Source organism: Fukomys damarensis, unplaced genomic scaffold (genome assembly GCF_012274545.1).
Source record: "Fukomys damarensis isolate Sample0158 unplaced genomic scaffold, DMR_v1.0_HiC HiC_scaffold_37, whole genome shotgun sequence".
NCBI lineage: Eukaryota > Metazoa > Chordata > Mammalia > Rodentia > Bathyergidae > Fukomys > Fukomys damarensis.
In genome coordinates this window covers 11,158,399-11,179,871 of record NW_022900949.1, presented here as the reverse complement: position 1 = coordinate 11,179,871, position 21,473 = coordinate 11,158,399, and the positions used below count along the sequence as shown (strand labels likewise).

The 21,473-nt window shown below is 52.6% G+C and overlaps 1 protein-coding gene and 1 long non-coding RNA gene across 3 annotated transcripts in view; one reads left to right on the top strand and one right to left on the bottom strand.

Moving 5' to 3' along the window:
- The window catches only part of Cdc34 (cell division cycle 34, ubiqiutin conjugating enzyme), a 7,733-nt gene extending 3,310 nt beyond the window's left edge, over window positions 1-4,423 (top strand). Inside the window, exon 4 of one of the 2 annotated variants that reach the window (XM_010634978.3) lies at window positions 3,821-4,423. In XM_010634978.3, coding sequence (XP_010633280.1) covers window positions 3,821-4,037 — 217 coding nt within the window. In that variant the 3' untranslated portion in view covers window positions 4,038-4,423. The remainder of the gene's footprint in view (window positions 1-3,820) is intronic. The other variant, XM_010634977.2, reaches the window with a different exon arrangement.
- Window positions 4,424-10,604: 6,181 nt separating this feature from the next.
- The window catches only part of LOC117284501, an 11,676-nt gene continuing 807 nt past the window's right edge, over window positions 10,605-21,473 (bottom strand). The window contains exons 2-4 of the long non-coding RNA XR_004515602.1: window positions 13,307-13,434; window positions 11,434-11,951; window positions 10,605-10,703 (exon numbers count right to left, since the gene is read on the bottom strand). This is a non-coding gene — a long non-coding RNA (uncharacterized LOC117284501). The remainder of the gene's footprint in view (window positions 10,704-11,433; window positions 11,952-13,306; window positions 13,435-21,473) is intronic.

Below are 21,473 nucleotides of genomic sequence, written 5' to 3'. Positions count from 1 at the left end.
AAAAAAAAAAAAAAAAAAAAAAAAAAAAAACAGGCAGGAGGCAAGTGTGGTGTCGCATATCTGTAATCCCAGCACTGGAGAAGCTGAGGCAGGAGGATTGGCAGTGAGTTCGAGGCCAGCCTGGGCTACATAGTTTGAGGTCAGCCTGGACTGCAAAGCGAGACCCTGTCTCAAAAAAAATAAAAATAAAAAACAGGCGGGAACTGGGAGTGGTGTCCCACGCGTGTAATTCCAGCACTAGGGAGAGAGGCTGAGGCAGGAGGATCGGCAGTGAGTTTGAGGTCAGGCTGGGCTACATGGTGAGATCCTACCTCGAAAAAACACAAAAACAAGAAAGAAAGAAAACCAGGGAGCTGTGTCTCCTCCTGGTTGTAAAGGATCTAGAGGTGTGGGAATGCGGTGTGTGCCATGAGGTGGAGCACGCGTGCCCACACGCACACCCAGGAGGCCCCCGGCATCCCTGCTTCTGCGTGCTGCCTTGTGGCTGAGCCCCTGCATGCCTGGATGGTAGCCTTGGTCCCACGAGGCCTGTGCACTCAGCTTCCCCTTGGTGTGTGCTTGATGCCATGGGTCAGGCACTCTTTGCAGTTTACTGCCTGTATGTGACTTACATGTGCAATTTCGAAACTGAAACTCTTTTCAGAAGGAGGAGACTCTTGTGGCCTTCCTCGTGGGAACTCCTTCTGCTTCTGTGCAGGCTTTGAGGCGGCTCCGCTGCCTCACCTGACCCTGCCTGCCGCCATACCCCCGCAGGAAGTGGGTCAGAGGAGGGGCTGGCGAGGCCTCCGTGGCCCTGCCCATTGTCACTTCAGCAGAGTGTGCTGGTTCCTTTTCTCTGAGGTTTGGGGGTTGGTTATCTGGTTTGCTTTTGTGGTTTTTTGGTGCTGTCGGTGCAGCTTAGCACCTCACACTTCCACCTAGCACCAAGTGCTCTACACGGACCCACACCACCTACCCTACTGGCGCGTTGTCTAGTGGGCTTAACTGATCACTGGGTTTTTTCCCAGGTTTCTTTTCACTTTGTTCCTCGCCTATTAATCAGAAATAACATCTCACACCCCATCCTTACCTCCCGAGAGGAGCCAGGCATGTCCACACCAACTCTGACCCAAAAATTCTCACAGTGGCTCCATTGTTCCCTGTGCTGGCAGCAGCCCCACAGCTCCTCTCGGCTGGGGAGAGGTGGACAGTGCGCCTGTCCCCCGCCAGGCCAGACCCCACTTACCAGCATGTGGCCAGGCAGCAGCCAGCAAAGGCAGGTAATGCCCATACCTTAGCAGCAGCCCTGGCCATGATGAGGAATGAGAGACACAGATGAGGGCACCAGGATGTGGGATAGGGCACAGGGAGAAGGCATGGAGCAGGGCTCCCCCGGTGCTGCAGAGGGGCACTCCTGCAGCAGAGTGCAGAGGGATAGAGCCGGAGTCTTCATCCTAACCTTAACCTGATAGTTAAGGTCTTCAGTGTTCCAGGTGAGGTATTTTTCTGTCTTGTTTTGTTTTTTCCTTTTTTTTTTATCAGTACTGGGGATCGAACTTAGGACCTTGTTGCGCTTGTGAGGCAGGAGCAGTGCCATTGAACTAAATCCCTGGTCATTTGTTTGTTTGTTTTGGTTTTTTTGAGACAGGGTCTCACTGTGTAGTTGAGACTGACCTGGAACTCACTCTGTAGCCCAGGCTGGTCTAACTCACAGCGATCCTCCTGTCTCAGCCTCTCAAGTGCTAGGATTACAGGCATGCGCCACCACGCCTGGCTGTTTGTTTTTGGTGTGACAGGATTGAACCCAGGGACCAAATTTTTACTTTATATGGAGAAATAGTCTCTCATTTAGTTGTACTGGAGCACCTTTAACTTGTGATCCTCCTGCCTCAGCCTGGGAACACAGGTGTGCACCAGCATGCTCAGCTTTTCCAGAGTTTCCAAATTTTACTCTAAATGGGTTGACATGTTCAGTGCCTCATGCTCGCCCTGGACTCTGTCCCCAGTGCTGTGAATACAAATAAATGAATTGATGTGAATGTTTTTACCCACAGCAGACTGGTGCTGCTCTGGCCACCGTGTGAGGCAGGGCTGCCGAGTCAGTGCACGAAGTGACTCGGCCTGGGCAGCTCACCACATGAGCCTGTCCTGTGCCCCAGGGCAGCCACCTTATGGGGGCCACCACCCTGCCGCCAGATGCGCCCATTTCACCTGCCTGCCCAAGCTCTGCCCTGTGCTTCACTAGCCAAGCTGCCATTTTCATCCACATTCTGCAGTTCGTAGCTAGTCCCTTGGCGTTTGCTGCTTGGGCTGTGTTTTGTGAGGTGCTGGGCGTGAAGCCCAGGCCCTTGCACGTGCGGGGCAAATGTTGTACCCCTCAGCTGCACCCGAGGCACTTAAAAGTCAGGGTCTTATTAAGGTGCCAAGCTACCTCAACCTGTGATCCTCCTATCTCAGCCTCCCCCCGTAGCTCAGATCACAGGTGTGCACCACCATGCCCAGCTGCCCTTGGTGTCTTCTACACATGAGTGGAAACACACACATAAGTACATTTGGCAGAGGCCCTGGTAGGCCCGTGAGCTCTGTTCTTCCGTTGTCCAGGTCCCTTTTCTCTGAGTAGAATCACATGGGCCCTATTCTCCTGAAGGACTGAGCTGTCTCCATTGGTGATTCTTTTTGGTTCTTTTGAGCGGAGGTTGGTTTTTTTGAGATAGTCTCAGTGTGTAGCCCAGGCTGGCCTCAAACTCATGACAATCCTCCTGTCTCAGCCTCCTGAGGCGTGCCCCACCTGCTCAGCCATCTGTTGGTTCTGTGGTGCTTATACAGGAAGAGCTTCATAAACTTGAGCCATGTGTGAGCGCGCGGAGTCTGCGTGTATTTGCCACACGTGCCCACATGTGCGTGTCAGTGGGCAGCGCTGCCCGCCAGCTGTCACCGGAGCCATTGGCACCGGGTGTCCTGGGCAGCCGTCCTGGCCACCAGCCTGGCCCCCTCATGCCAGCCCCTGTGCATCCCAGGCCCACGTGGTCGGCTCCCGGCCCAGTTCTCCCCGGCTGCTTCTCTCGCGGTGCCTCCCCCTGAGATCCCAGAGCAGAAATAAAAACCGGACTATTTTTACCCTCAGCACTCCCTGTGGGCTGCTCCCCTGTGCCCACGTGGGGGCTGCAGAGGCTCTTCTCTTCCTGCGTCTGCCTCTGAAAGTGTGAGTTTCAGCCTCGAAATAGCCCGTGTCCCTGAACAGATCCAAGGGGCCACTGGAGGCAGAGCCACAGTCAGGGACACAGGAGTGGGCTCCGTAGTGAAAAGGGCCCCCTGTGTAGAGCCTGTGGAGGGTGGTGTCTGTCACAGATGCCACCAGGCCGGGCTCAGCCCCCTCCCGTTGTCCCTGTCCTTGGACACCTGTTGTCTCTACAGGAAGGACTCTGTCCATTCCCCATAGCCGTGAGGGCCCTGTTGCATCCCACAGTCAGGGAGGCACCGCACTGATGCTTCTGTCCACCCTCCCATCTTGTTTCCTCTCTGCTGGGTCAGGTGGCACCCACCGCACTTACATCCTGACCTAGTCTTGTGGCATCTCCTGTTCTGGACACTGAGGTCTGCTGCCTCCCTCCTTGTATAATACGCCAGGCCAGCCCTGGCTCCTTCCTCCCCGAGAGCAGGGCCATCACCTGTCTACCTGTGGTCGTTTCCACCTAACCGGCTTCCTCTGAGCGGCCCATGTCACTGTCGAGGGGTCTGGTATGGCCACCTTCTCCCCGACATCTTGGGCTCCTGGCTGCTGTACCGTGTGCGGGGGTGCGGGTCGGGCTGAGCGGTGTCTTCACCCACCCCGTCCCCCCAGGAAACAGGTCCTGGGGACCAAGGTGGATGCGGAGCGCGACGGCGTGAAGGTGCCCACCACACTGGCCGAGTACTGCGTGAAGAGCAAGGCGCCGGCGCCCGACGAGGGGCCGGACCTCCTGTACGACGACTACTACGAGGACGGCGAGGCGGAGGCGGACGAGGAGGCTGGCAGCTGTCTGGGGGACGAGGACAGCTCCAGCAATGAGGGGTCCTGACGCTGCGCCCCAAGAAATAAACTCTCAGATTTTACCTCACGACCGGCCTGGTGGGCTCGGCCCTCGGACTACCTCACGGAGCTCCCGTGGTCCCTCCTGGCGTGCGGCTCCTGGGTCCTCTGCTCCCCCTGTTCGGGGTTTGCCTCTGCTGCAGAGGACCGTGACTGCCCGAGGCCTGGGCTCCAGGGACTGGCGTGACCCAGTGGGGTCCTTGAAGCCAGAGGCGACAGGTGGGCGAGTTGGGAGGGCCCAGGTGATGTGGGGTTGGGGGGCGGGACCTGCTGCCCAGCAGCTCTGCAAACTCAGCATCCGGCAACGAGTGGTGAGTGACTTGCGGCCCCTCTCCTCTGCTCATTTGGTTTGAATCTAAATAAAACTGCTTTATGAAGAGGCAGATGTTCTCTTGGACGAGGTGGCCCAGGGCTGCTTGTCCCCAAGGACTGTAGGCCAGCTCAGGGCCACCACAGCCACCAGGACTGGGGTTGGTCGGGGGGCTCCTGTCTGGCGCTGGAGAGCAAACCCAGGGCCTTTGCCCTTAGACACTTCTCCACCCCTTTTAACTTTGAGTCAGGGTCGAAGTTGTCCCAGTTGGCCTTGATCTTGGCATCTCCCTGCCTCTGCTTCCCAGAGTGCTAGAGTAGCAGACAGTACCGCCATGCCAGGCAATTTCTGTCTTTTCTTACAACCAGGAGGCCACCCAGGCCACAGCCTCACCCACCTCTTCCCCTTGGCTCTGTGGCCCTGTGCTCTGTCAAGGGTAAAGGACAAATGAGTCCAGCAGAGGGGAGGCTGGTGGGTGTGTTAGCGTGTAACAGGTGCAGCTTCCCTTTGGAAAGGTGAGACAGTCCTGCAGACAAGTGGTGATGGTTCACAGCCACGTGGATGTGCTTAACACCTCTGAGCTTTTTCTGCAAGAATGGTTAAGGTGGTCGGTTTTGTGCATCTTTTTATCACAATAAGGAAAAGGCTGGATGTGGCTGTTCCAGTGTAATTGCAGTGCTCTGGGAGCCTGAGGCAGGAAGATCGCAACGTCAAGCCCAGCCTAGGCAGCATACCTTGGCAAGATCCTGTCTCAAAGGTGTTGGGGGGCAGTGGGTAGCAGGGGATTGGTTTAATCACAAATACTGAAAAAATGAAAAGCAAGAGGCACGCCGGGACATATTTGAGTGCTAAGAGTGCCTGGCTAGCATTCATGGACCCTGGATTCCATCCCCAGCGCACATACGAAGATACAGCAGTATATACCTGTACCCCCCGCTACTGGGAAGGCTGAGGCAAGAGGGTCACAAATCAAAGCCAGCATGGACAATTTAGACCCTGCCTCAAAAGAACTAGAGGTATAGCTAAGCAAGTACTCTCTAGGTTCAATTCCCCAGTAAAACCACTCCCACCCCACCCCCAAAAAGGAGCTAGAGAGGGAAAGAAACAACTGGGCTTAGCACACACCTGTGATCCCAGCATTTGGGAGGCTGAGACGGGAGGGTTGCCGTGAGTTTGAAGCCAGCCTGGTTAACTTTTTGGGTGTGACCATGGTAGTGTGGCATGATCTCAGAGCCCCATCTTTTGAAATAGTTTTGGGGTGCTGGGGCTGGGGCCAGGGTTTCATACCTGCTGAGTCACACCCAGCCTTGGAGACCCTATGCAGGCAGGCTGTGGGTGAGGGAACCAGCAGGAGGAGGGAGGAGGGCGCCGGTGGGTAGGCTGGGGCTGTGAGAGTCACCATCCTCACAAGAAGAGGAGCGGGGAGGCCATGCCACACACAGGAGCCCCTTCGGCATGACGGCCGGCTCATTCCTGCTGCTTCTGTGGGTCCTGGGGTGCTGTGTGCAGGTGCAGGAGCTGGGGGCGGTGGCTGAGGCCCAAAGCTCTGGTACCCTGGTGGGGCTGTGGGTGACTGGGAACAGCTGCAGGTGAGAGAGCCAAAGATGGAAAAGAGATCATGGCCTCCCAGAAATGGCGTCTCCAGAAAGGTGAGCCCACATATCCTGATTGAAAACATGAAAATGAACCGGGCATAGTAGTACACATACCTGTGATCTCAGTACTCAGGAGGCAGAGGCAGGAGGATTGAGAATTCAAGGCTAGCCTGGGCATATAGACCCTGTCTCAAAAACAATCTGAGTCATGAGGGGAATGGTCACAGTTGTGTGAGAATTTCTTTTCCAACAAAAGCTGTAAGGATTTCCGTGTAGCTGGGTGTGGTGGTGCACACTTACAATCCCAGTGGCTCTGGGAGGCTGAGGCAGGACAATCCAGTTCAAGCCCAACCTATGCAATTTAGACGCTATCTCAAAAATGAAAAGGGGGAAAAAAGGGCTAGGATGTAGCTCGCTGCCAAGGCCCTGGGTTCACTCCCCAGTCCTGCCAAAAAGAGAAGGGAAAAATATGTGCTTGTGTTTGCTGTGAATGTTTCTTAAGGGGCTGGAGACTGGGGGGGTGGTGAGAGGGAGGTTCACTTTCTGCTGATAATTTTTAAATTTTTGTGCCATCTGCCTGGAGTTGTCAAAAACTAGAATGTTTTGAAAGCTTGTGATCCTGCACTTCAGAGGCTGAAGCAGGAGGATCACAGGGAGCTCACGACCAGCCTGGGCTACATAGCAAGACCCTGTCTCAACAACAACAAAAAATATATTTAAAACTATTTAAAAACAGGGCAGGGGATTTAGCTCAGTGGTTCCACCACCTGCCTCACAAGCACAAGGTCCGGAGTTCCATCCCTGGTACCAAAAAAAAAAAAAAAAAGGCATAAAACTATTTAAAAACAAAGTACGGGAGGTTAATCAGGGCGCAAGATTTGTTTTGCAGAGGATGAAAGAAAGCCTTGGAATTCAGGTGGTGAGGGTCGCACCTCTGCAGGCACAGAACTTCTAGTGAGGCTGGAGTGAAGACGCCCATGAAGCCGCCGTGGGAGTGAGGTCCCTTCAGAAGAAAGATGCGTTTTCTTTGTCATTCTGATTGAATTTTGGTGTTAGCAGAAAAGCTACAAAAAATGAGAACTCCCCCACCTCCAGCAGTTGCTGTTGTGCTGGGCGTGCTTTTTACAGAATCGCCTGAACCGGCCAGGGCTGAGCTGCATGTGGGCTGCCCTCCAGCTTCCTCCAGCTCTGGAGGGGGCTCTGAGACCTGCATGCTCCATCCTCCTCGCTCTGCCCGCAGCTGGCAGTCAGGACGTAGGACACAAGAGGCAGGGCTGTTAACACGCCATGTTTCGGACCAAGAAACCGAAGCTCAGAGCATGAAGAGCCCACCTAGGATTGCCCAGGTGATCACTTCAAAACCCTATGCTGGGCCAGGGTGGGCGCCTGGGAGTGTGAGGTGGAAGGCGGGGAGTGAGGTGTCCAGAACTCTGCTGGCTGGGGAAGCGAGGGTCTTTGACAAACTGGGACTTTACTGTGATGGTACCTTAGTCATGTTTCTTTTTTTTTTTTTTTTTTTTTTTTTTTTTGGTTTTCTGAGACAGGGTCTCACTATGTAGTTGAGACTGACCTGGAACTCAACTGTGTAGCCCAGGCTGATCTCGGAACTCACGGCGATCCTCCTACCTCAGCCTCCCGAGTGCCGGAATTACAGGCATGCGCCACCACTCCCAGCTTAGTCACATTTCTTGTTGCTGAGAAAAAACATCCAACACCGAAAATTAAAGGAGGAAAGCTTCATTTCAGCTCACAGTTCGTAGAGATTTCAGTCCAAAGCAGGGTGGCATCACCGAGGAGAAACAGTTCATGGCAAAGCAGGCCAGGCAGAAGGCGTGAGGCAGCAAGGTAGCAAAGCAGCTTCTCTCTGTCCCTTTATGTCTCCCAAACTACCTGCCAGCCCAGGGCGGGCCTTCCCATCATGCACACCCAGAACTGTGCCAGACCAATGCGTGGACTAATGTAGTAATCATGTCCTCTTAATCAGAGCATCACCCACCTCCCAGAACTCCCACCCATGAGTGCGTGAGGCTTTGTGGGGACATCAGACACAGCCGAAACGGATGGGAAGCATAGGTTCCGCCCATCCCTGCATCGTTCAGTCACCCATCTTTCAACCATCCGTCATCATCTGTCCCGCCCATCTGTCCATCTGTCCGTTCGTCCGTACGTCCGTCCATCCTTCCGTCCATGTATCATTCACCCATTCATTTGCCGATCCACCCGTGTATCAGTCAACTGTCATTCAGCCACCCACCCACCCGCCCATCCATCCTGACTCCAATTTAGCAAGCCCCTGTCTCAAAACATGAAAGGCAGGGAGGCCGGGGATGCAGCTCAGTGCAGAAGTCCTGGGTTCCAAGTACTGCAAAACAGGAATCATAGGAAGATTCTGAGCTGTCTTAACATTTTAAAGATATTCAGCAATCATTTTAATGGCCGGTCGTGTGCCAGTCCGGTGGCTTCAGCACCATCACACAACTGTGCAGCCCCCACCCCTGTCCAGGTGAGCGAATTCTATCACCAGGAAGGCGTGGTCAGTCACCCCGGCCCCTTCCCAGCCCCTGCCTCCACCAGTCCACTTCCGGTCTCCACTTCCGGTCCCTGGATTCAGCGGTCCTGATGTTTCTCATACAGTAGTTTACATTCATTTTTCTTTTCTTTTTCCTCCACACCGAGCTACATCCCCGCCCCCCCAGCCCCACACACTTTTTTTGTCCTAGAACAATTTATTTCAAATGAGCAAAGTACAGTATTGTTTATAGTATCTTTTTTTTTTTTTGGTATGGGGATCTAAATCCCCAGCCCTCCCATTTATAGTATTTTAAGACCGTGCCTTTGGTAGCCAGATGTGATCCACACCTATAAACCCAGCTACTTTGCAGGCTGAGGCAGGAGGATCACCAACCCCAGCCTGAGCAATTTAACTGTCTCAAAATTTTAAAAAAAGTGAAAAAATAAATAAAAATTAAAAAGCACAAAGGGCTGGGAATGTAGGTCAGTATGAAGACCCTAGGTTCCATTCCCAATACCACCAAAAAAAAAAAGATAAATTGTCTTTGAATAAGCGATCCCCTCCTGTACTTTGAGATCCATATTACATATCTAGAAATTTTACTACAGTAGAAAGTATCAAATCGAATATCAACTGATTTGATATCAATACCAATATGATTGATAATATATCTAGATATTATTGATATCAGCAATATCAAATCGAAGGGTGGAGGGGAAGGGGCTGCTGGGCTTTTTTTTGGTGGTGGGAGTCGAACTCAGGGCCCCCAGCTTGCCAAGCAGGCAGTGCACCACTGAGCTACATCCCTGGCCCTGCGTTTTCTTCTTGATTCATTGCTGAAGCGGGTCCTGCAGGCAGAGCTTTCAGTGTGCGGAGGGGTTTTACCAGGCTCTCAATCCCACCTTTGCCAGCACTCCTCTCCGGCCCACTGCACTGTTTGTTTTCATTTTCCTAACCAATCGTGCACACTTGGGTGCCCCTGGGTATTCAGAGCCACATCCTGTGTATCGAGGCTGTGTATTCCTTTTTCATAACCTGTCCTGGCCCATTGTAGCTGCCCACTGTCCCTGAGTCACTCTACAGCCACTGCCTCCTTTACTACCTACCCCAGGGCCAGGGGTTTAGCTCAGTGGTGCCACTACCTGCCTTGCAAGTGCAAGGACCCGAGTTCCATCCAGATGCCAAAAAAAGGAAGAGCAAGCTGGGCATGGTGGTGCACACCTGTAATTCCAGCACTCGGGAGGCTGAGGCAGGAGGATCGCTGTGAGTTCGAGACCAGGCTGGGCTACATAGTGAGTTCCAGGTCAGACTCAACTACATAGTGAGACCCTGTCTCAAGAAAACCAAAAAAAAAAAAGAAGGAAAAAAAAGAAAGAACAAAACACCTATCCCAGCCCTGGCCTTGACACAGAAGTGGACAGGGTGCCCTCAGGCCCTGGAGACACCACCTCACCAAGTCATAAATTTCCCAGGCTGGGCTCAAATTTGAGATCCTCCTGCCTCAGCCTCCTAGAGGTCTGTGATTACAGGCAGGCTCCACTGCACCTTGCTCTCATTGTATTTATGTTCTACTTATTTATTTTATTTTTTATTACTCCATGTTTGAAGTACATAATATTTACTTTCCACATGAGCAATTAATACATGTATAGAACACATCTTAGTTTTTTTTTTTCATCTCCCCTCCGTCTATCTCTTGGTCACCTTCCCTTTGCAAAAGATCTATCTCCTCGTTTCCTACTATCTTTTATTTTATTCGGTTTTTTTGGGGGGTTACCAGGGATCAAACTCAGGTTCTTGTGCTTGTGAGGCAGGCAGCGGAACCACTAAGCTAAATCCCTGGCTCCTTTTTATTTTATTCTTTAATTTATTTATACCATAGGTTTCTCATGTAAGAGAAAATGTGATATTTAAGTTTGTTCATCTGATTTGTTTCACTTAACATTATATTCTCAAAGTGTATCCATATTCCTACACATAACTCGTTTGTCCTTGATTCCTAATTATTAATTCATTCCTTTTTTGTTTTGTTTTTGCCTTTTATTTTGTTTTGTCTTGTTTTTTGATATCTACAGGATCTCATTATGTAGCCCAGGATGGTCTTGAACTCACTGCGATCCTCCTGCCTCAGCCTCCTGAGTGCTGGGATTACAGGTGTGCACCACCACCGTGCCAGGTCCTTGATTTCATTTTAAAGCTGACTTCTGGCTGCTTCACAGGGACTGGGCTGGTGGGGTCCTGAACAGAGGACAGGAGGGGTCAAAGGTGACGCCTGCGTGTCTATCTAGAAGTCTTAGGAACCACTGGGGACTTTATTAGGGTGATACTCCCCCCAATCTGTCCCCCACTCCCCCTGTACATGATCTCCTTGCAGAAGGATCATATCCACCAGTGCGGCAGGGTCCTCATACACCCACAATGGCTGGCAACTGGCTGCCCACTGCCTGGAGTACCCGTGAATACCCCACCACCCCTGCCGTCCCTGCACCCCAAGTCCCTACAGTCACCAGGCGGGCCCTGAGAGACCTGAGCCAGCACAGGAAGGTCCCTTCCCCTCTCCGCAGGCAGCTTCAAGCTGGGGGGTCGTGGGTGGTTTCACTTGTTACAGGGAGGGCTGCTTCCTTCCAAGCAAACTGATTTGGGCCACCTGTGGCGACAAGGCACACAGGAGGGAACCTGGTCCCTGTTGCCATGGAGAAACTGCTGCATCGCCAGGTGTGGTGGTGCACACCTATAATCCTGGCACTAGGGAGGTTGAGGCCAGAGGATTGCTGTGAGCTAAAGGACATCCTGGGCTTTATAGTGAGTTCAGGGCCAGCCTGAACTACATAGCAAGACCTTATCTCCAAAAAAGAGAAAGAGAGACAGAAGCTGCTATAAATAAGCCCACCCCGGGCTGCTCTGCCTCTGAACTGGTCAATAATAGATGAAACCGAAGTAATGAATAAGAACCTTTTGGCTCACATACCTAAGAAGTCCAGGAGGCCTAGCTTCAGGTGCAGTTTGATCCAGCAGCCCACATGAGCCTCTCCACAGGGAGGCAAGGGTGGATCCCTGGAGCCTTGTGGGAAGATTTGTCTCCCTGGTTCAGGCAAAGCTCTGAAAACTTGTGGACCCACATCCCACAGCAGCCTGGGCTGGGCAGGGGCAGGAGCAAGAGCAGGGGAGGCTGAGGGTGATGGTCACAGCTGCACACTCTGGGGACCTGGTGTCAGCAGGAAGAGGAGCTGATGGTGGAGTGGGTCTCCACGACTGCAAGGGCCCCAGCCTCAGCTTCCACATCGAGGCAGCTATCCGGCACCTGTACTATGTGCCACTGCCCAGGCTGGACCACGACCTCATGCTGCTGAAGGTGCCAGAAACGGGGAGGGGGCAGGCTGAGCCTGACCCTGCTGCTGAAAGGCAGGGTGAAGGCCCGCAAGACGGTCCAGGTCCTCTACTTGCCGCGCTCCGTAGTACCCAGAGGACGTGGTGCACTGCAGCCAGCTGGGAAAATAGGAAACCAGAAAGCTGCAGGAGCAAGACCTCCAAGGGCCGGACATACCATGTGCAACAACAGCCATTTCTGGGATGGCGTCTCCCTGTCAACACACTACGCCTAACGGTGATCGACTTGCAATGTGAGGGCACTGGGTATAGGGCACGGGGTCATCTGACCTGGGAAGAGGATAGAGGGTGAGACTAGCATTTGCCCTGACCCTGGGCTGCAGAACTGAGGCCCAGAGAGGTTAGGGAAGAAGCTCAGGGTCACACAGCCAGGAGGCCTGAACTCTTAACAGCAAAGATGAGCTGGCCCAGGGTACAGCATATACAAAGGCCCTGGGGTGGGAATGAGGGAGGAAGACAGGGGAGGAGAGAGAGGCACACATGCAGCTATGATGTGGCTCCAGGCTGACCTGCCTCTGTTCCCCCTGACAGAGACTCCGATGGCCCTCTGGTATGTGACCAAGGCCAGATGGCAGGAATCCTGTTCTTTATCTCCCCAACGTGTGATTCCATCTTCAAGCCACAGGTGGTCGCTGCCTTGGCCTGCTATGTGTCCTGCATCAGGGAGGTCATCCACTAGTCACCCCACCCTCAAGCCTGATGTTCAGGGTGACTGGACCCCTCCCCAGCCAAGTCTGTTTCGCAAGGGATTATGGGGATGTGTGGGGAGAAGCCGGGACTGGGTGTGCTGCAAGGGAAAAATACGTTGTGACGAAGAATCGGAAAGGCTGGTGGTGTAGTCCAGTGGTGAGCACTTGCCTAATAAGTGGGAAGCCGTGGCTTTCAGGCCCAGCATCCAAAGAACAAACAAAACCAAAAAGAATCTGAGGGCCAGGCAAGGTGGCACACACCTGTGAGCCCAGTGCTCAGGAGGCTAAGGCAGGAGGACCACTTGGAGTTCAAGGCCACCCTGGCTACATCATGAGACCCTGTCGCAAAACAGAAGAATCTGTGAGCTTCCTCCCACTGCTTCCGTTCAGGTGGCTGCTCCAAGCTCCTTCAGGCAGGGACACAGGTGCCAGCAGAGGGCGGCACCGGCCAGCACAAGGGGCCCAGACAGCAGACATCCTCCACCAAGGAAGCTGGGTGTGTGTGGGTGACGTACGGAGTTGGGTCCTTGCACAGACCGTCCCCGCTCTCTGTGCCGACTTCTCATGTATTCAGATGTGTGACGTTCCGCACGTCCACAGAGCTGAGGGGTGTGGTCCAGTGGTTTCAGCACAGTGTTGTGCAACTTTCAACTCTAATTTCAGAACTTTCCACCACCCCGAAGAAGGCTCCTTCCATTCCCACAAGCAGTTCCCCAGCCCCTCCCAGCCCCGGCACCCAAGTCCACTTCCTGTCTCTGGAGTCACCTGTCCTGGGAGTTTCCTGTCCGTGAAGCCCACGCTGTGCCCTTCATGTCTGGCGTCTCTCGCTGAGGACGGCGTCCTGGAGGTCCATTCACGCTGGGGAGAATGTCACAGACTCGCTCCTTTTATGGCTGTAAGGGAGGAAATCATGCTCCCTGTACCCTCCTAGGCTGTTTAAATGGGCTGTGAATTAACACAGTGCACGGGAGAACAGAGGCCCACAGAAAATGTGAGGCTTCACAAAGCTTTGGCCAGGCAGTTGCAGCTTCTGCCCTGCCCCCTAGGGGTGGTGGGGACGAGTTTCAGGAGGGCATCTTGGGTTGGGTAAACACTGGCTTATTACTGAAACGTAAAGCTTCTTGGGCCAGGCAGGGTGGCACACACCTGGAGGCTGAGGCAAGAGGATCATATGTTTAAAGCCAGCCTGGAAAATTTAGTGAGATCGTGTCTTGAAATTTAAAAAGAATCTTTTTTGTTTGTTTGTTTGTTGAGACAAGGGTCTCACCATGTAGCTGAGACTGATCTGGAACTCACTATGTAGCCCAGGCTGGTCTCGAACTCACAGCGATCCTCCTCCTGCCTCAGCCTCCCAAGTGCTGGGATTATAGGCATGTGCCACCATGACTAGCTTTTTGTTTTCTTGTCTTTTTTTTTTTTTTTTTTTTTTTGTGGTACTGGGGATCAAACTCAGGACCTCACGGTTGCAAGGCAGGCACTGGAACCACTGGGCTAAATCCCCAGCCCTGTTTTCTTGTCTTTTTAGACAGGGTTTTGCTATGTAGTTCAGGCTGGCCTTGAGCTCATATGTAGTCCAGGCTGGCCTTGAATTCAAGGCAATCCTCCTGCCTCAGCCTCCCAAAGTGCTAAGATTACCGGTGCATGCCACCACACCTGGCTTCAAAATTTTAAAAAATGTTTAAAGTGCTGGAGTGTAGCTCAGGGGTGAGTGGTTGCCTAGTTTGTTTAGGGCCCTGGATTCCATCCCCAGCACATACCCCTGCCCCATCAATCAAAATGAACTTACAACATTGTACTTTAAGATCTTAATTGGCTTTATTTTTGATTCTGTACTTCCTCCCAGAGACCTAGGCCCATATAGGGCCACTGTCCCTCCAAGGCTCCCGGGAAGGTCCTTCCTGTCACCTCCAGCTTCCAGGGCTCCCATTTACCCTTGAAGTATAGCCATGTCACTCCATAAATCATAAGTGTTTCAAAGGCCTGAGGTAACAAAGCTAAAGTTATATAGACAGAGAAGGGCTTAGAAGAAGCAGAAATAAAACCAGGAAACAACTGGGTGTGGCAGTAAACGCACGCCTGTAATCCCAGCACTTGGGAAGGAGGCTGAGGCAGGAGGATTGCTGTGACTTAAAGGGCATCCTGGGCCACATTGTGAGTTCAAGGGAGTCTGACCCTGTCTCAAAACAAAACAACCAGCCAGGCATGGTGGCTCACGTCTGTAATCCCAGCACTTGGGAGGCTGAGGCAGGAGGATCACTGTGAGTTCGAGACCAGCCTGGGCTACATAGTGAGTTCCACATCAGTCTCAACTACATTAGTGAGACCCTGTCTCAAAAAAACAAAAACAAAAAACCAGAGGCAGGTTGGGCATGTTAAAATTACTCTCAGGCATTCATGCCTGGTGGTGCACACCTGTCATCTTAGGAGGCTGAGACAGGAAGATGACAAGTTTCAGCCCAACCTGGGCAATTTAACAATTTAGCAAGATCCTATCTCAGAACAAAAGGACTGAAGATGATATTATTTAAAAATTACCCTTCTGCAGCCGGGGATTTAGCTCAGTAGTACCATGCCTGCCTTGCAAGTCAAGGTCCTGAGTTTGATTTCCAGTACCAAAAAAAAAAAATTACCCTCCTGCTACATGGGTTGTCATTTTCTTGCAAGGACTGGGGGTCAGGGCCTCACTGACCAGAGGCTGGAGCAGGTTTTAGAGTTTTGCCTGCATCTCTACCATCCTGATCCCCAGGTGAGATGAATACTTTGGCCTCCACTGGCTCCCTGGGATTCTGGCCCAAGTGACTTTTCCTTAGTGTGTATCTTGGTTTCCATACTAGAGATTGAACCCAGGGCCTTTGCACTGAGCCACATCCCCAGCCTTTTTAAATTTCACTTAAATTGTTTTTGAGACAAGGTCTCTCTGTGTAGTCCAAGTTGGCCTTGAACCTGCTATGCAGCCCAGGCCGGTGATCCTCCTGCCTCAGCCTCCCAAGTGCTGGGATGATCCATGTGTGCCCTCGTACCCAGCTCTCTTCATCTCTCCGTCCTCCACAGATGTGTGGGCCATCTCCACCTGTGACCTACTCTGCTGCTGAGAGCCAGGGTGGAGGAGGAAACAGCTGCTCAGCTGGGGCTCCAACGAGGTCCTCCGAGACAGCTGGAACCCTCCTAGCTCCTCCTCCCACCAAGTGCTGCTGTGGCAGCTCCAGCTGGCTGCCGATCAGTGGGGGCCAGGCTGGGTGTGCAAGACAAGGCTTATCTCTGGCCTCAGGCATGTCCCTGCCCGACCCCACCGAGCAGGGGCTTCAAGGGGCCATGAAGCCTGTCATCCCGGCACTGGGGAGGCTGAGGCAGGAGGATGCCATGAGTTCAAGACCAGCCTGGCTACAGAGTGAGACCGGGGGGGGGCAGAGGGAAAGGGAGGGGGAGGGGGAGAGAGAGAGAAAAAAAGACAACATATGAACCACTAGTTCCAGGGACAGGCTGCAGCCCCCTGGGGACAGAAAGGACCCCAAATGTCAACCCGGCCCCACCTAGGACATGAGACCCCTTAGTGGTTCTGAACTATGTAAAAGAGGAGGAGCCTCTGAGGGTCTCATTTGGGCACAGGTCACTTGGGAGCCGGGTACCATGCAGGAGCAGCCTGCATCAGACACCGCTGACCACAGCCCAATGACCCCAAACCACATATATTTATGTCCACCTCTGAGCCCAGAGCTCAAGACCTAGATCTGTGCGGGGCATGGGCCTCTGGGGACCCAGGGTCCTTCTGGCCTCTCCCAGTACCTAGGGATCCAGGGGACCCTAGGCTCATGGCCAAATCACTCTTGTCTCTGCCTCTGTCATCAGCTGTCCCGTGTCTGTCCAGATTTCTGTGTTCATTTTGTTTTTGTTGTTTCTGTTCTTGCTATGTAGCACAGGCTGGCCTTGAATTCACAGTGATCCTCCTGTCTCAGCCTCACTTGTGCAGCTAGTATAGGCAGCTTAGTTTGGTAGAAATATTACAGGCAGTCAGACAGGGATAGGCCCTGGAGTCAGTGTAGGGGATGAAAACACATTACAGGGCCAGGAATTTAGCTCACCCTGCCTTGCAAGCACAAGGTCCCAAGTTCAATCTCCAGAACCACAAAAAAATAAAAAGGGCTGGACATGCAGAGCTCAACAGCACCACAACTGCTTGGCAAGCACAAGGACCTGAGTTCAATCCCCAGTACCAGGAAAAAAAAAAAAAAAGGAAAACACATTACAACTGTGGCTGGAGGCCCATCTGTCAAAGGCCAGGCCTCCTCAGCGAAGTGGGCTCATAGCAATCCACTTTCAGGTCCCCTCCTGTCTCTCAAGAAGCTATCACTCAATAAAGTTTTCCTACCTCTTTCTTTTTGGTACCGGGAATCGAACTCAGGACCCTATACTTGCCAGGCAGGTGCGCTGTCACTAGGCTACAATCCCCAGCCCTAAATTTTCCTACTATTTTTTTTCCCCCTTTCTTACCGGGGATCGAACTAGGGACCTTGAACTTCCAGGCAGGTGCGTTGCCACCAAACTAAATCCCCAGCCCAGTTTTCCTACTCTTAATCTCTGTTGTTCCTTAGAACTCATTCTTCGGGGCTGGGGATTTAGCTCAGTGGTTCCACTACCTGCCTTGCAAGCTCAAGGACCTACGTTCGATCCCCTAAGTTCGATCCCCTAAGTTCGATCCCTGGTTCCAAAACAAACAAACAAAAAGAATTCATTCTTCGATTTAGGGGAACACGAACTCAGCGTATCCGATATCTAGCAGGCTGGGAGTTACATTTATTGCCCCGTACTGCTGGATGTCAGCTGAGGGGTACGCCCGGATGCCAGAGTCACTGTGACTTCTTCGGGGACCCAGCCTAGAAGGTTAGCATCGTGACTGCCATGGCTTGCCAGCAAGTCAGTGTGGGAGAAAAAGGAGGAGACAGAGAGAGGACAACATAATCCCAAGTGAGAATCCAGGAGAAGGCCGCTGGGCGTTTACGGCGGCGTTTATCTTTACAACTTCTCTGCAGGCTGAGGATTTTCAAAATAAATCGTAGGGGGAGAAGAAAGAATCCTGCTGTGATCTCCCTGTGTCACAGATACCCAAAAGCCTCGGGGGGCCGAACCTTGAAACATCTGGAGACCCTCACCCTCAGCGGGAGAGTTGGCTCAGGGTCCCCACAATGTCCCCAACCCTCCCTGGCATGTGCAGGTTTTCTGACCACCCACACCCACTGCAGCACCGCTGTGGTGGCCAGGAAGGCCAGGAGGAGACAGAACTGCCTTTCTTTTCCTGTTTATTTTGCTTTATTTTTCCAGTTTGAACCATCTGCCGCTTATTGGAAAGATCACACACTCGTGAACGTGTGTCGAGAATATGCCGTCTGAGGGCCGGGGATTTAGCCCAGTGGCTCCACACCTGCCTCACAAGGTCCTGAGTTCAATCCCAGTATAGGAAAAAAGATAAAAGAATTGAGAATCCAGCCTGTGAGCCCAGAGGGGGCTGGTGCGCACCTGTGACCCCAGCACTCTAGGAGGCTGAGGCAGGAGGGTGATGGAAAGTTCAAACCCAGCCTGGACAATGTAATGACTGAGACCCTGTCTCAAAAAAATAAAAAGGGGGCCGGGGATTTTAACTCAGTGGTGCTGCTGCCTGCCTTGCAAGCACAAGGTCCCAAGTTAAATCTCCAGTACTACAAAAAATTTAAAAAATAAAAAGGGCTGGACATGTAGAGCTGTGTGAAGGCCCCGGGTTCAATTCCTAGTATGGGAGGGGGGCTTGAAATGGCGGAAGTAACTGGTGCATTTGTACCTACCATTTGCCGTTTCCCAGGAAACAGATCAGTTGAGCAGGGAGGAATGGATGTCGGTCAAAGGGTGGCCGAGAGAACCCAGCAGGTCCCAGCTCCACCCAGGCGCACCCGGCCATAAAGCCCATCCTGTAGCCTGGCTGGCGCTTCCTGCTTCCCGAGGTGTTAGACTGCCTGCCCCTCCGGGCTCTCACCCACGCCTCAGAGAGAAGCCCCAGATCCCCACAGCCTCACATCTGTCACTTGGGCATTCCCACCCTCACACCAGTGTGAGACAGCCCAGCCACCCTGAAACGGCCCACGGTGACAGAGAATGAAACTGCAGGCTGAGGGAACACCATGCAAGCGCGTTTATTTCAAAGACAGAAGGACAGGCCGGGCGTGGTGGCGCACGCCTGTAATCCCAGCACTCCGGAGGCTGAGGCAGGAGGATCGCTGTGAGTTCGAGACCAGCCTGGGCTACATAGTGAGCTCCAGGTCAGTCTCAACTAGATAGTGAGACCCCATCTCAAAAAACCAAAAAAATAAAAATAAATAAATAAATAAATAAATAAATAAAAGAAGGACAAAAAAGTACAGCTCCCATTAGCTCTTTGTCTAGTGCAGTGATGGGGAAACTTTTCTTTCCCCCATTAAGTTTCTTGGTACATTTAAAGCAAACAAGCCAGAGATTTAGCTCAGTGGATCTGCTGCCTTCCTCTCAAAATCAAGGACCCGGGTTCAATCCCAGTACAAAAAAAAATTTTTAAAAAAGGGCTGGGGATTAGCTCAGTGGTTCCACTACCTGCCTCGAAAGCGGAGGGATCTGAGTTCAATCCCTGGTACCAAAAACAAAAACAAAAAAAAAGGAAAAAAAAAAAAAGCAAACCATACAGTTACATTTATCATTAGGATCTTGTACCTTTACATAATATATCTTGGTTCTTATTTTTCCCCACCCCCCTGCCCTCCCTTCACCCCAACCTTTAGAGAGGAGCCCCCAAACTGCAACCCCAAGACCACTTATTGCAAAGCGCCAACACAGCAATTAAACCTGAACAATGAGGTCGGGGTTTAGGAAACACAACTCACACACTTGGTCTGCATGTCAACAGAGAGGGCTCTGTGTGCCCCCTGTGGCACCCATGCCATTGGCTGGCCACCACTGGTTTAGTGGATTTGAAGTGTCTGCAAAGGGAGCTGGGGCCCTTGTGCAAGGCGTAAGAACTCAATCCTATGGGAACTACACACTTTCTTGTTTGTTTGCTTGTTTGTTTTTTGAGACAGAGTTTTACTATGTATCCCAGGTTGGCCTCGAACTTATGGCCATCCTCCTGCCTCAGCCTCCTAAGTGCTGGGATCACAGGTGTGCACATACTTTTTAAGGTCCAATCTATTCGGTGCTCCCACAGTCCCCATGCAGGGCCCATGCACCCTTGAGCCCATGGCCTGCCTGATCTTCCTCGGGGGGAGGTCCCTGACAGCCACAGGCCATTTGGTAGATGTTTTTGAAATACCCTGCAGGTGGTGACTCAGCAGACTGTCTTAAAGCGACATCCTTCCTCGCTGACTAATGGAATCCTAGCTCCTATCTCAACAACGGGACCCCATCTGCCCTCACGTGCAACCCAGAAGCCCAGAGTCAGGTCCTACAGGGCCACATCCCTCAAGGTTCCTCCAAGGTTTCTTCAGGACTCTTCCAAATATGAGCTCTGCCTGCCTCAGTTCCCCAGGTAGCTGGAATTACAGGCAGGGCCACTGTGCCTGGCCCTCCTGTCTTATTTTGTTTGTTTGTTTGTTTTTGAGACAAGGTCTTGCTATGTAGTTCAGCCTGGGTTTAAACTCACAATGCAGCCCAAATTGGCCCTATGACCCTCCTGCCTCAGCCTCTGGAGTACTTAGATTACTCAGTGTGCACCACTGAGCCTGGCTCTTCTGTCCCTCCTAGGGACACTGTCATTGAAGGTAGGGCCCTCCCTATCTTATCTGGAGATCCTTCACCAATTACATCTGCAAAGACCCTTTTTCCAGACAGAGCCACTGGGCTCGGGAACCTACCTTTCCAGGTACCACCATTCATTCAGCCCTTCACCACCATCTGTCCCGGGCTGGGGATCCCCTGCCTCTCCCAAGCTCCCCTCTCCATCCTGTCACACCCTATATCACCTGGTGATCTCTGTTGCGTGAGCACTTCCTGGAGCTTGCTAAATTGCCCAGGTTGGCCTGGAACTGGCCTCAATCCTCCTGCCTCAGCCTCCCAGAGTGCTGGGATGCCAGGCATGCAGTATTTTTATTTCCTAAACCTGGCTGCCTTCGGGGCTGGGGCTGGAAGACAAGGGGTCAGAACTGAGCAGCACAGGTTGATGAGAAGCCCGTTGGTCCCCACATCACACAGCTCAGGGAGGCACTTCAGCCAAGGGGACCAGAAACTGGGACTCTGAGCCCCCCCCACTCCTGGGGGGCATTTGTAAACAAAGGCTAAAGCTTCCTGGCAGTGCTGCAATCTCTCAGAGGTCTGGACTTGGCAGGGGAAAGATAGGGCAGGGGGGCAGGAATTCTGCCCAGCAGGGGTTGTTTGTGAGCCTGCAGGGACTGTGATGCCAGCTGGCTGCTCCCCCTGGCTCCCCCTGCAGCCCTCTTCCTGCACGTAGCTTCCTTCTGACCCCATCTGGGTGAACTTCAAGCCTGAAGGCCTTCGGGGTAGGGGCTTCTGTTTTTGTTTTTGTCTCTTGAGGCAGGACCTCTCTATGTAGCCCAGGCTGGCCTCAAACTTGTGGCGATCCTCCCGCCTCAGCCTCCCAAGTGCTGGGAGGACAGGCATGCGCCACCATGCTCGGCTATTTAAGAAACGTGTGAGGGTCTGCTGGGCTGTCGCAGGTGCTGTGCTCTGTTCTTTACTAGCAACAGTGGGAAGGTACCCATTCACTGCAATCTCACCAGCCTGCTCTCCTGTGCTTCTTAGATTCCGTTCTACTTAGTGGGTAGAAAGTGTCTCACTGTCTCTCTCTTTTTTGGGGGGAGGGGTTTGAGTCAGAGTCTCACTATGTAGTTGAGACTGACCTGGAACTCACTTTATATCCCAGGCTGGTCTCAAACTCACAGTGATCCTCCTGCCTCAGCCTCCAGAGTGCTGGGATTACAGGCGT